The 12,473-nt window shown below is 32.8% G+C and overlaps 4 protein-coding genes across 5 annotated transcripts; 2 read left to right on the forward strand and 2 right to left on the reverse strand.

Annotated features, from left to right (window-relative positions):
• The first annotated feature begins 150 nt into the window (after nt 1-150).
• Nucleotides 151-747, forward strand: LOC116773085 (uncharacterized). The gene is made up of 2 exons (XM_032665467.2): nt 151-449; nt 538-747. Exons 1-2 carry the CDS (start codon nt 236-238, stop codon nt 684-686), a joined length of 363 nt encoding a protein of 120 aa, XP_032521358.1. The 5' UTR covers nt 151-235; the 3' UTR covers nt 687-747.
• Nucleotides 668-4,808, reverse strand: LOC116773083 (scaffold protein salvador). The gene is made up of 10 exons (XM_032665466.2): nt 4,590-4,808; nt 4,317-4,485; nt 4,135-4,213; nt 3,956-4,066; nt 3,755-3,884; nt 3,209-3,319; nt 2,710-2,887; nt 2,192-2,328; nt 1,723-1,855; nt 668-1,116 (listed from the first exon to the last, which is right to left on the reverse strand). Exons 1-10 carry the CDS (start codon nt 4,672-4,674, stop codon nt 1,047-1,049), a joined length of 1,203 nt encoding a protein of 400 aa, XP_032521357.1. The 5' UTR covers nt 4,675-4,808; the 3' UTR covers nt 668-1,046.
• A 249-nt stretch (nt 4,809-5,057) lies between these two features.
• On the forward strand, nt 5,058-7,141 carry LOC116772852 (diphthine methyl ester synthase). The gene is made up of 5 exons (XM_032665138.2): nt 5,058-5,301; nt 5,377-5,559; nt 5,967-6,138; nt 6,217-6,354; nt 6,811-7,141. Exons 1-5 carry the CDS (start codon nt 5,167-5,169, stop codon nt 6,990-6,992), a joined length of 810 nt encoding a protein of 269 aa, XP_032521029.1. The 5' UTR covers nt 5,058-5,166; the 3' UTR covers nt 6,993-7,141.
• Nucleotides 7,126-12,020, reverse strand: LOC116772851 (rap guanine nucleotide exchange factor 2). Of its 2 annotated transcripts, none has more exons than XM_032665136.2 (2): nt 11,780-12,020; nt 7,126-11,300 (listed from the first exon to the last, which is right to left on the reverse strand). In XM_032665136.2, exon 2 carries the CDS (start codon nt 11,263-11,265, stop codon nt 7,729-7,731), a length of 3,537 nt encoding a protein of 1,178 aa, XP_032521027.1. In that variant the 5' UTR covers nt 11,266-11,300; nt 11,780-12,020; the 3' UTR covers nt 7,126-7,728. The 2 variants fall into 2 exon arrangements, with proteins under 2 accessions (XP_032521027.1, XP_032521028.1); XM_032665137.2 differs by having other exon boundaries at nt 7,126-11,303.
• Between the last annotated feature and the right edge of the window lie 453 nt (nt 12,021-12,473).

Raw genomic sequence — 12,473 nt, forward strand, 5'->3', positions numbered from 1 at the left:
TTTATATGCTCAACGTCGTGTTAGTTATTATAATAATATATAACTAAGGAGCAATTTCAGTTTCCACTAGCTTAAATTTATTGAACGTGACTTTAGAATCGGAATGATTTAAAATGACATATATTCAAAAAGTCTCGTTTGTCAAGTGTCAGATTTAAGTCAGTGCATAGCACATATTGTTATTGCTAGTGGTAGTATAGTATCAATTACATAATTAATTTTATTATTTATTAAAATGATACATAAATGGTGGCACCGTTACATCCGGCGTAAAACGAAACCCATTCCAGTTGATGTAGCCGTTTTATGGAAACGTCGCCTTAGTTATGCTTATGGTTTTCTTGCATGGAATGCTTTCGGTGTACTGGTATATAGTATATACAATGGAAAAGCCGATTGGGCGCATTATTACGGTCTCAAAACAGATGAAGAAGCCAAAATGTCACCAGGTATTTGTAGTTTCTTGTAAAGGAACACCAATATCATAATATGCATTTTATATTAATACTATTACATGAAACATATATTTAATTGCAGCACTGGGTTGGGCCAATACTTTAGGTATCAAGAATGCTAAAGTTTACAGAATATCTGGACTGACTAAAGTTGATGAATATGATATTGTGGAAGGAGAGAAAAAAACAATTGATAAAAAAGAAATAAACAGTGAAGAATTGGAAACATAATTTATTTATCTGTTGATTTTGTTGTAGACATAAGCTTAAAATAACAGTTTCTGAACTTTAACTAAGTGATTTTATTATAATGTTGTATAATATACTCGCCTTATACTATGACAGGTATAGGGAAGTAAGAATACTTTAATAGAAGCATCCCGCACAATTGTATAAAGGGTATAAAAATAATTAAAATTTATTCACATATGTGATGATAAAGCCAAAAAATATATATAATACTGTCAAGGCAACTAATAAGGCACTTATGACATTTAGGAACGATAATATATACATAGCATACTTATGTACAATATTATAAAAAAAACTTATGTTAAAATCACAGTTTCATAAGGCATTACACTGTTATAATCAATAATTTGAGTGAGTGTGGCACGATTTGGCCAGTCTTCTACGTTCAAGTTCCTGTAGCAAGGCCGACCTGAAACACATGATTGTGAAATTAATTATACCAATAATAACACCCTAGTTAATGTTAATAGAATAAGGCACTCTTAAAAACCTATAACAGATATATATGTGTAATATATATTAAGAGTGCCATATTTTTTAAATGTACTATAATTGAATCAGTAAATAAATGCTTTATGTTTAAATAGCATTTTATATCAAAATTTCTATAGTTAACTAAAAAAAAATTGTGCTTTAAAGATGTATATTAGAAAAATACATATTTTTCTTCAATCACAACCATTACCAATAATTTTGATTTGATTAATAAAAATGTATTGTTAGAATTATGTTGACTAGAACTTAAAAAGATAAATCCCAGAGTTAATTCCATAAGCCATTAGGAAATGTTAAGCTCTAGACATGTTACCTAATATTGGAAGTTAAAATTTTAATTTATTTCACTATATCAAGGTGTATTTTTTGTGTTCTGTATCAATGAATAGTATTTTGCAAGACATTCAAGCATTATCTGGACCTCCATAGATTTTACCATTTCTATTTATATACATATATATGTCTCCACATATACCTTTACCGTTCAACATCACTAAACTCAAGGTTTTTTGTTACACACCTGTACTGTTCGTATTTCATGACAATCAACTGCAGTTCCTGTTTGTACAGTCTTGTGAGCATATCCGAGTAACAGTCTAACTCGCTCAGCCTGAACATGTTCCAGCGTAGCTTGTGATCTAGTTCTTGATCAGCTGTGAACAATGTCATCAAGCCAAGATGATTGTCATATAAATATTAAATATAAAAATACATAAAACATGCATTCCATACTGCTACTACTGTTTGTTTATAAAATGAAAATGAGATTACTACTTATTACAGTTGTACTAAATAACAAAGTAAAACATATAATTAAGACTGTAGCTTCCAGTAAAACTGTATTAAATTAAAAATATTTGTATTGTACTGAATTACAAAACAGAATGACAGAATATAAAATAATTTATGTATAACAATCTACCTGCATTATATTTGGCATGATTTTATTAAACAATACTGAGCAAATATAAATAAGGCGTAATACAAACCTTTTGAGTACACAATCAGCCAGTGAGGTATTTCCTCCAACAAGTAAGGTGGCACCAGGGCTGGTACGAGTGAACTAACAAGGTAGCATCCTCCGACAAGACAGGGATGAACATATGTTGTCTGATGAGTTATCTCACTGTTAACAATCAATGTATCATATCATTAAAAACATTAAAAGCTTTTTGGTTCACTTAAAATTATTTTAATTCACACTACAGTTACAACAATAGAAAATATAAACACGACATGTGCATAAGCAGCTAGCTTTTCAATTTTTTATTAAATAATAAATATATAAGTAATTATATAATTAAAAAATCAATATTTCTATTAGATATGCCAAAAACTAATTTTGGGTAAACCAGAATAAAACATATTTATTTTAAGATCATATCTCTTTAAAAGTTAAGACAAAAATACAATATCCAGTCGTATCATGACATTAAAACACTTAACTACACTGTAAAGGGTTCTAACAAAATGTCAGACTGATGTATTTCTAACTGAAATAACTAACTTGAAATAGTAAACTCCGTGATGTGGCGTGGATACGCGGTGCCAGGGACGCGGTACACTCTCTAACGGATGCGTCCAGTGTGTTGTCTGTGTGTTATGATCCATATAATAACGACGACCACGCAGCGTGCGGTCCGCTGACCAGCCCGGTGGCAAAGGTAGCTCGCATTCTTCCGAACCTACGTCATTATATTCTATTAGTTTGTATTTACACATATGCTTATAGCTTATATAGCTAAAAGAAACTTAGATTAAAATTTAACCAAACAATTTATAAATTATCACATCATTATATACGTGGACACGTTTAAATATAAATTTCCATCTTTGAGACCAAAACATTTTTAATAATTTAAGTAACGAAATATTTTCCCATATAATATCCAATATAATAAATCTGCTGTCAACTATAAAAAAATATATAATATAAAGTTAATTTTTGAACAGGCTATAGTCTGGTATAATTTAAAAATGGAGTCATTATAATTGTATAGATTTACCTTGACTAGAAGAAATTATGTTGCCCTTATTATGATATGGAATTGCCGGGAGCGCTGGAGTGTTCACATAGTTAGAATATATTGGCGATGACTGTGTTGCCGGTGGAAATGCTGAAATGTCCATTAATGCTTAAATATCCATTAATAGATCACAAATATAAAGAAAAATTATTATCCACATAAAACACAGGTGACTATTTGTTGTCAGAAACAATTGCTTGCGACTATGAAGAAACATATATATATATTAAATATTTTTTCAAGTAATATAAGTTGATGATGATTGTAACGAGTCTGGTAAGGAATTTGTATGTTACATGTTATATCTAGCTAAGTGTAAACAATACTAGCTTCAAAATAGTACTCTGATTTATTCTTAGCCAGGAGTGTATTTAAATGTAACAAGAATTTTCATTTCTCCTACCTATGTGAAAACTTCAACTTTCTTAGGACTTTTTTTTAATATAAAACTAAAGTATAAGTTTTAATAGTATAAAAAATTGGAAATATTGTTTATTTTAAATATATATATGTGTCTATACTTACATTCATTACAATGTAATCTGATAGAGTGAGGAGAAGGCGGATGTAGTCTAGGAGTCAGGCTCATGTTGGACGAAATCCGTGGAATACTTGACTCTCTTGAACTGTAATGCTGGTGTTTTTGTTGTTGGACCTAAAAAAACAATTGAATATAGACTAGACCAAAATATGTGGTGAAAATTAACAATAATAAATATAACCTACTTGCTGCTGATTTTGATAGATAGGATCTTCTGTCTGTGTTTGTCTATAGTACCTGTGGCTTGTCTGTCTACTAAATGAATCGTCAATTTCATTGAGGGTTGAGTGAGATGCCTGTACATTAGGTTACATATTAATGATATTTAAATAACCAGCACAACATTTGTATGTGATTGACTTACTAAGTGTACATCTAAATGATATTGAGAATTGAAATTGCTTGAAGAGCTAGCTGTTTCACCAGTGGATAGACTTGCGAATCTGAAATGAAACACATAAAAAATATGACCAGAGTAATCTAAAATATGTTTTTATTAACCAAATATTTAGAAACTGTGTATCAAGAATGTCTGCAGTAATTTACCTGTGAGCCAAATTTGGTACTGATTCACTAGGAGTATATTTCCCTGCATGACCACTAACAGTTTGGGCTTTACCAAATTTGTTTTCTATGCCTTGCATATGCCCCTCATTAGATCCGAAGGGTTGGCTTCGCGGCCTTCTGTTATTACCCGTTGTCCAGACATTTATAACTACGACCATAATAATATCATTCAGCTAATTTTCAATATCCTTTGCTTATAACTAAATGTATATAGTCAATCCGTTTAAAAAAAAAGATTTCAAAAACACTTACTAGGTAAATCTGGTGGAGTATCTTTTTTTACATATTTGCCAACAACTCCTTCGTTAATAGCTTTTTGTCCTTTACGGGATATCATAACTTTATATTATTTAATTTATCAAATATAAAAACATAAAAAAATAAACAAAGCAACCTATGATTGCCTTAAATAAAAATATAAATATAATTAATGGGAAGACACACTTTTCATTGTTTAATGACAATTGACAGAAAACTGTAATCTAATTTTTTACGTCAATTAAAATGACGTTATAGTGTTGCAATCTATTATTGCTTTCATATTAAAATTTAAAAGGAATTTGATATTTCAAAAAGAAATGCTTCATATACATGTTGTTTCATTATGATTGTTATTAAAGTGACTCAAACTACTTATTTTTGATTCATTTAGAGAATTTAAATAATTTATGGACTTACATTTTATTTTAACCATGTTATATCCCGGCTTCGTAACAGGCAATATAATTTCAGAATATTTATTCTAATTCTATGCCTATGACCATGTGGACTAAATTATAAATACTACCTCAAAGTTGATAATAAGTAAGGGTTTTAATATTAAAGAAATATGTTTTACTTAATTGGTTTAGGATTAGGAGATGCGAAGGATGTTACAGTTAAAGGCTTAGAAATTATCAGAAAGTGTGATAAAGTTTTTTTGGAAGCTTACACTTCTATTTTAACCGTTGGGAAAGAAGTTCTGGTAAGTCCTTGCCTTTTCTCATATATTTGAAAAGTTTTCTATGTAAAAGTATCTATGTATAAACAAATATTTCAGGAAGAATTTTATCAAAGGCCCCTAATTATAGCAGATAGAGATTTATGTGAAAGTAACATAGATGAAATATTAAAAGAAGCAAAAGTTCAAGACATAGCTCTTTTAGTAGTGGGTGATCCTTTAGGAGCCACAACTCACACGGATATGTTGCTCCGGGCAAAGGATTTTGGTGTTGAGACAATGGTAAAATGGTATAATAGTTGTTTAATAATTTAATTATTTGCTGTAATTTTTTTGTTATTATTACAAGAATATTGTTATTATATAGTAGCCCTTCCAATTTCCATTATCCATGAAACAATGTAAAATTGCCCAGTTGAAGTGTTTAACTTTACCAAGGATAAAATATCACAAAAGTATATTTATATTATCTAGTACTAAAAAATAATGTCTTTCGAATATAACACTGTCAAGCCTCCTATCCTATTTATACAAAATGCTTGTTATTTAAGTGAACCTTATTATACCATATTTCATTATGGTTGTTCTTGGTAGTAACAAGGCCAATTAGACTAAAGGGCTATTGAAATGTGCCATTAACAATACTTAATTTTATAAACAAATTATCATATACATATATTGTGTTTCAGATTGTGCACAATGCTTCCATAATGAATGCAGTTAGTTGTTGTGGGTTACAGCTTTATAATTTCGGAGAAACTGTATCAATACCATTTTGGTCAGACACATGGAAGCCAGATAGTTTCTTTGAAAAGATTATAGGAAATTACTCAAGAAATTTACACACTCTTTGTTTGTTAGGTATGATTGGTCATTGAATATAACATCGATTTATACACTTTTTACAAAAGCTTGTTTCATCTGGTTTGCTCATTTCAGATATAAAAGTTAAGGAACCCACGGAAGAATCATTGACAAAAAAGGTTAGACAATACATGGATCCAAAATTTATGTCAGTCAAAGATGCAGCAAGACAATTAGTAGAGATAATAGCAAACAAGAATAATGATAAACAAGGTATCTCAGGAAATAAGTTAACTTTTATTTATTTGAACCTTAAAAAGGACAAAAATACTTCAAAGTATTTCATTGCATACCTAGAAAATCAAAATATCATAAATATAGGATAAAAATAGGTACATTAATTTTTTATTAAATCTTACGAGTAATCCAAGATGGTTGTACTGGTTTCAATATGCGACAATTACTTTTATGTCTATTGTTTACAGAGAACAATACTTATATTTTAAAATTCGAAATAAATTTATGTTCAGTATACGAAAGACACCATTTCAATGTGTGAGATATAATTTATCACTTTTTTTTCTATTGGGTTCTGAGATTATTATTGAGGATTTTTTTTCATATGACAAATGGAATATAATTTGTCAGATATTATCAAACAAGTTTTTAAAAAGATGTTTTGTAAGTATATAATTGTAATATTTACATTAACTTTGCTACTTTTTCCAGATCTAACACCAGACACGCTTGTGGTCGGCTTATCCAGAGTTGGTGCACTCGATCAAAAGATAGTCGCTGGTAGCTTAGAATATATGCAAAAATGTGACCTAGGACCCCCTCTACATAGTCTTGTTATCCCAGCTCCTAACTTGCACCCACTTGAACTGGAGTACCTTGCTCAGTTCAGGTAGCTGGCTCATCCCGGTCAAGTGTTTATTAAATGAAACCTGTTCTTTATAATACATATTTATTGGCTACAAATGCCAAAAGTTACTCACAACAACATATTTTGTTGAACAAGAGAAATATTACATTAAATAAATGTTTAAGAAGAATTTAATTATATAGTTTTATTATTATTTACAATTGCAATAATTAAAATGACATTATAAACAAATTACAAACTGCTACTACGAGAAATAACATTCAAACTCATCGTTGGTCCTCAAAGCTACCAAAGAAACTACCACATACATATATTTTAAAATCAATCTTGAGTCATAAACATTAAAAGGTACATTAATTATTATTTGGTCTAAGTTGCGTATTATAAATAATGAAATTATAAAAATATACAAAAAACGGAATGTAGAGATACCAAAGGTGAATATTATTTATATATTAAAAAAAAAAAATCGTAATCGCTACACATTAAACATCTCTAGATAATATAACTGGAACATGGTGGGTCACATTAATTTTAATAACATAATTTATAGAGGCATGGCTTACGACGTAATAATTTTACACTATGTCACACTATGACAAGTTTTAAATTAATGTTAAAATTATACAGTCTTTAAACTTAATTGTAAGGACTACATACATGAATACTAATATTAAATATATAAGAAAAGATGTTCGTGCGTTCTATTCGTCAAGTGAGATTACAAAACTGGTTTACATAAATAGATATGAATGGAGTATTTAAACAGCGGACACCTGCTGGTCGTCATCCTCGTCGTCTGGAGCATCGTGATAGTAATCGTACGAGCGGGTGACACCCTCGTGCGAGTGCGCACGGCTGAGTCGTTCCAGACGGGCGACCTGTGCGGCGAGGGTGTACGGCATCCTGGGTATGGGTGGCAGCGGTCGAACGCAGTTAGCCGTCGTACATGAACCGTGGCCACTGTCGCTAGATGTAGCTGAACCGGTCTTCCTTAATGGCAAGTTTACTAATGACGTCACACTGCTACTCTCCGCCGATAAGTCCACGGGCAATGGCGTCGGCGTATCCGAATGCGATCTCTCGTGCGCTGCACGGGAACAACATATCCCGGACCCAGGATGACCGTCCCGACGTTGCGAGCAAGGCGACGGGCCCGGAGGGGCGGGCCTGGGTTGATGAGGTCTGGTCTTAGCAGGCTCAGATAAAGCCAGTAGCTTTCGTACAGCCTGCGGGGAAGCCGCTCCAAACTTATTTCCGGCGAAACTCTTCTTACTCTCGCTTGCTGATGAAGCGCTACTGGTCGTGGAAAGTGAAGGCGAAGGATGCCGTCGTCGCGGCATAGTTGGAGCAGGTCCGGAACCTTCGCATTCTAGAGACAACGCATGAAGACGTTCTTCATCTGTTTCTACATGCATTCTATTTAGATATGCTTTAACTCTCCGGACCATCTGTGCTTCTTCAAACATCTTTTTCGGATTAGGAACGTTGGAAGATTTCTTCCTTCTTTTAACTGTCACCTGTCCTTGTTGGACTCCTGTTGTAAGTTGATTCAAAGCAACCATAGCATTAGACGGTGGCTGTTTCCCTAGTTCTAACAGTGTGAGGAGATCATATGGCGAACTGCACATATTGGTCAGGGTTCGTACCTCTTTAGCAATCATGCGCAACTTTTCAAAATTAACCATCCCTTCCACTTTCGTATCATTACCGAGATGAATGAATGTTAAATCTTTTCTAACAACTGGATAGAATGGTATCACTGGCGATCTTCCTTGCTCTATCGTTACTAACTGACGATATTTTGACATATTTCTGGAAGGATCCATCAGCATTTGAAGATCAGAGAACAGCTTGTTATATTTCGTGGGTAATTTTTCCCAAGTCATTCTTAATCTAGATACGGCTCCATGTCCTAAGCCAGAAATGATAGCGAACATAGAATTGAAATTCTTACACTCTTTGCAATGACGAGCTACTTTTATGAACTGTTTTATGATTTTGGATCTTCTCACAATATTTTGTTCATTGACGACCTCGGTCACGACCCAGAACATTTCTTTGTTAACCAAACCAGCAAACTGGGATAACATGGGTGTTCCATACCTACTTTTTAAATCAAACAAATCGTCAACATATTCGGTGCTTTCAATCTGTCGGAATATACAGAAATCCTGTAAGGTTAATTGCACAGCGACTTCAACAGCATTCAGTTGTAAGAAATGTACAACACTTTCCCTTAGAAGCTCTGGTGCCATTTCGTCTGGCACTAATGTTTCACTTACGCCATTTGTCTTCAAATAGTACCTTGAACTCAGTCCAATACGCTCAGCGAGATTTTGCAACTGATCTGGTAGGCGGTGTTGTTTTATTATGCCTCCTTGGGCTACAGACACTTCACATAAGGAAAAATTTGAACTAGGATCGGTTATACCAAACTCTTGTAGAGTAAGCATGACAACTTCTCTAGCAGTTGTCTCTTTGTGTACTAACAAGTATTTGCATGTTTGATCGGCTCTATAGACTTTTAGTACATGTTCAGGATAGTCTGATGATTGATATTCATCGTAACATATTGATATGAGATCTGGGTTGCTGTGTGAGTTGTAGAATGATGTACTGGAATTAGGTTTGTGCAATGACTCAGAATGTGAGAGAACACTATCATCATTATGAATGCCATCATTGATAGTATTTTTAGGAAGTATGTTCATTTTCATCAAAGCTTTTTGCAATCTCCTTTTAGGACCCAATGTCATAAAACCTTTTTGGGGCTCCTTTTTGATATTCATTTGTTGCGGTTTTTTGGTTGGAGATTGGAACATTGGTGTCAATGTGATGGGGTCATCACTCAGGAGTTCTGCTGTTGACAATCTAGCTCTGGGGTCCGTTTGCCAGCGAACCATATTTGCGCCCCCTCTTTGTCTCGGAGAGTTTTCTGGCATTAACATCATCTGCTTAAATGCTAATAGATTACTTTTAACTGTAATGCTCAAATGTGTGGAACCCGTAATTATTTCCATGGCTTTTGCGTGACTTACATGTTGAAATGATTGACAATTCACTTCCAATATCTGATCCCCACGTTTCAAACCTACATCTTCAGCTTTTGAATGTTTTTCAACTTTTAAAACAAAGATTCCATATCCCCTTTCATATCCTCCCAATATAGAAAAATATAATGGCTCATCTCTTGTTGGTCGAGACAAAGTTACACTCCTGGTCCTTGCTTTCGCAGAACAGGCAATGTTTAACAATCTTAACTGTGATTCCATTTTTTCTTGTTCTAAAGCCATTTCAAAGTTCTCCAGGAACTCCATCATGTTGGGGTCCGTTTCAAAGTCAGTGAAATGATTATTCACCCAAAGAAGTACAACTCTTGTGACTTTATCACGAACTGATGGTTCCGAAAACCAGGCAAGCAACTGTTTTGCCACAACCAGTGGGCTCTCTATAAAAGTTCTGTGAGTTAATAAGAAATCTTCAACATATGTGGAATCACGTGAGTTGTCTTCAATAAGTTGAAGCATCAAATGTTCCGGTGTCCCTCTTATTACTACATGACCTTGTTGATGACCAGAATCCCCTGCTGCCCCTCTATATTCAGTTACAAGAACTATTACACCATTTTCATTTTCATGCCTTTTGATGTTCTCTTCACCTTGATGTAAAATGCGGTAATAATCTGTTTGAGTAACACAAACAAATTGGCAATCATCACATCTAGTAGTCATAATCCCTCGGTGATATAGTTTCTCCAAAGTAGCTTCCGCCATACCAAAACTATCACCTACATTCAGGTACTCAATGTCTCCATTTTGATGCTCAATACCAACTTGCCCATTGATAAGAACAGACCATGAGTCATGTTCCTCACCATCATTCATAACAACTGTTTCAGCTTTTTCAACAACAGCAAAAACCATAACAGCACACAGAGCCCTCCTTACTGTCAGAGTCATGTTAGTAAAAGCTTTTAAGTGTTGAGTAAATTCTAGAAGAATTTCTATATCCTCATCTGTTCTTTCACTTGGATCTTTCTCAAGGCATTCTCTTACAGCATCACGGACAGTCAAACTGTCCATACTCTCCTCTAAATCTTCTTCCTCCTCAGAATCCACTATAGACTCGAGGAGGCCAGACAGATCTACCTCCATATCCATATCCAAAGAGCTGTGTACTGAAGTCATTGTGTCGCTGCCACTGTATGCAGAACTTGTGTCACTGGCGTTTGAACACTTGAGTGTGTGAGGATACAGCTCCGGACTGTGACGGCCACCACGCCCACCTCTCAACATCGTGAATTTTCTGGCCTGGCTTTATTGACTACCAGCTACTGAAAAGAACATATATGATATTTTTCATTTATAATAAATAAATGATAACTACTAGTATATTAGAGAAACTTTTGTATATATTAAGAATTAATTATAATAGTTACTCTGATTTAGTATTCTTGTAAAAAGAGTAGAATATTTAAAAGAATAGACACTATATAAATCGTCATGGTACATTTTCCGGAAAGTTTAAAATTGCAATTATAGGTTTATGGTTCTCAACACAAAAGATACAATTAAAGCGATATGAGGTTCGGTTAGAGTGTGAAAGGATATTTATGATATAATTGATAATATAATATCCTAGAGGACTTCCTCCACTGCGTTGGGAGAGTATTACTGTATGTTAAGATTTGAAATAATTCTTAAAAATTTTGTTTCATACACATAATAATATCTTTTTATAAGACTAAGAATATATACAATGTAGAGATATAGTGTTTGCAAAGTGTTTATCAATAATATTATACTGAACCTCCACAATTTCTATTTATTTTGCATTCATGGCGGAACTGTCAGAGCTTCCATGTTGCTTTCTAATAAGTCTGAGACCAACGGGTAAATTATAAATCTCATACACTTCCTAACGAAACAAATTTGACCACTATACGAATTATATTATATGAAACACTGGATTATTTAGTTTTTCGAAAGCGATCAAGACGCCAAAAAATTTAGAAAGCCACTTTCTCAACGTAAGTATCCACATAGAACAGATAACAAATATTTTTATTATTTATTTGAAATTCTGTAAACTAAGCATAGATAACAAAAAGTATTGCATGAGTTCAGTTAGTGAAAAATAACTTATTTATCAATACAATAGAACAGTTTGTAACAAACCTTTTTCGCTCATTAACTAAACTTATAAAAAAATCTCATTTTAGTTTCAATAATTAAAATTACGTATTAAAATTACACGTACATGTATTAAAATTTCTCATTTAAAAATATCTTAATTTTGGTAAATAATATGTAACAATAACATAAATTCAAAATATATATATAGATATAGCTCACTTTTTATATTCTTGAACGCGATCTTAACTATAACAATAAAAATAGCCTTTCCGCTTATAACGTAAGTGATATTCTATTAAGTCTTTTTTAATATAATTCACCTATATAGAGAAAACAAATTTCCTTATAAAATAAGTCATAAATTAAAG

The sequence above is a fragment of the Danaus plexippus genome (genome assembly GCF_018135715.1).
Source record: "Danaus plexippus chromosome 18 unlocalized genomic scaffold, MEX_DaPlex mxdp_20, whole genome shotgun sequence".
NCBI lineage: Eukaryota > Metazoa > Arthropoda > Insecta > Lepidoptera > Nymphalidae > Danaus > Danaus plexippus.

Bases quoted from the DNA above. Each gene is read 5' to 3' on its own strand.
- LOC116772851 (XM_032665136.2), bottom strand. From the start codon at position 11,265: ATGTTGAGAGGTGGGCGTGGTGGCCGTCACAGTCCGGAGCTGTATCCT.
- LOC116773083 (XM_032665466.2), bottom strand. From the start codon at position 4,674: ATGATATCCCGTAAAGGACAAAAAGCTATTAACGAAGGAGTTGTTGGC. The intron at 3,885-3,955 runs GTAGGTTATATT...TTGTTTTTTTAG, and splicing joins TCTATCAAAATCAGCAGCAA to GTCCAACAACAAAAACACCA. The intron at 2,329-2,709 runs GTTAGTTATTTC...GATTGTTAACAG, and splicing joins CACGGAGTTTACTATTTCAA to TGAGATAACTCATCAGACAA.
- LOC116772852 (XM_032665138.2), top strand. From the start codon at position 5,167: ATGTTTTACTTAATTGGTTTAGGATTAGGAGATGCGAAGGATGTTACA. The intron at 5,302-5,376 runs GTAAGTCCTTGC...CAAATATTTCAG, and splicing joins CCGTTGGGAAAGAAGTTCTG to GAAGAATTTTATCAAAGGCC. The intron at 5,560-5,966 runs GTAAAATGGTAT...ATTGTGTTTCAG, and splicing joins ATTTTGGTGTTGAGACAATG to ATTGTGCACAATGCTTCCAT.
- LOC116773085 (XM_032665467.2), top strand. From the start codon at position 236: ATGATACATAAATGGTGGCACCGTTACATCCGGCGTAAAACGAAACCC. The intron at 450-537 runs GTATTTGTAGTT...ATTTAATTGCAG, and splicing joins AGAAGCCAAAATGTCACCAG to CACTGGGTTGGGCCAATACT.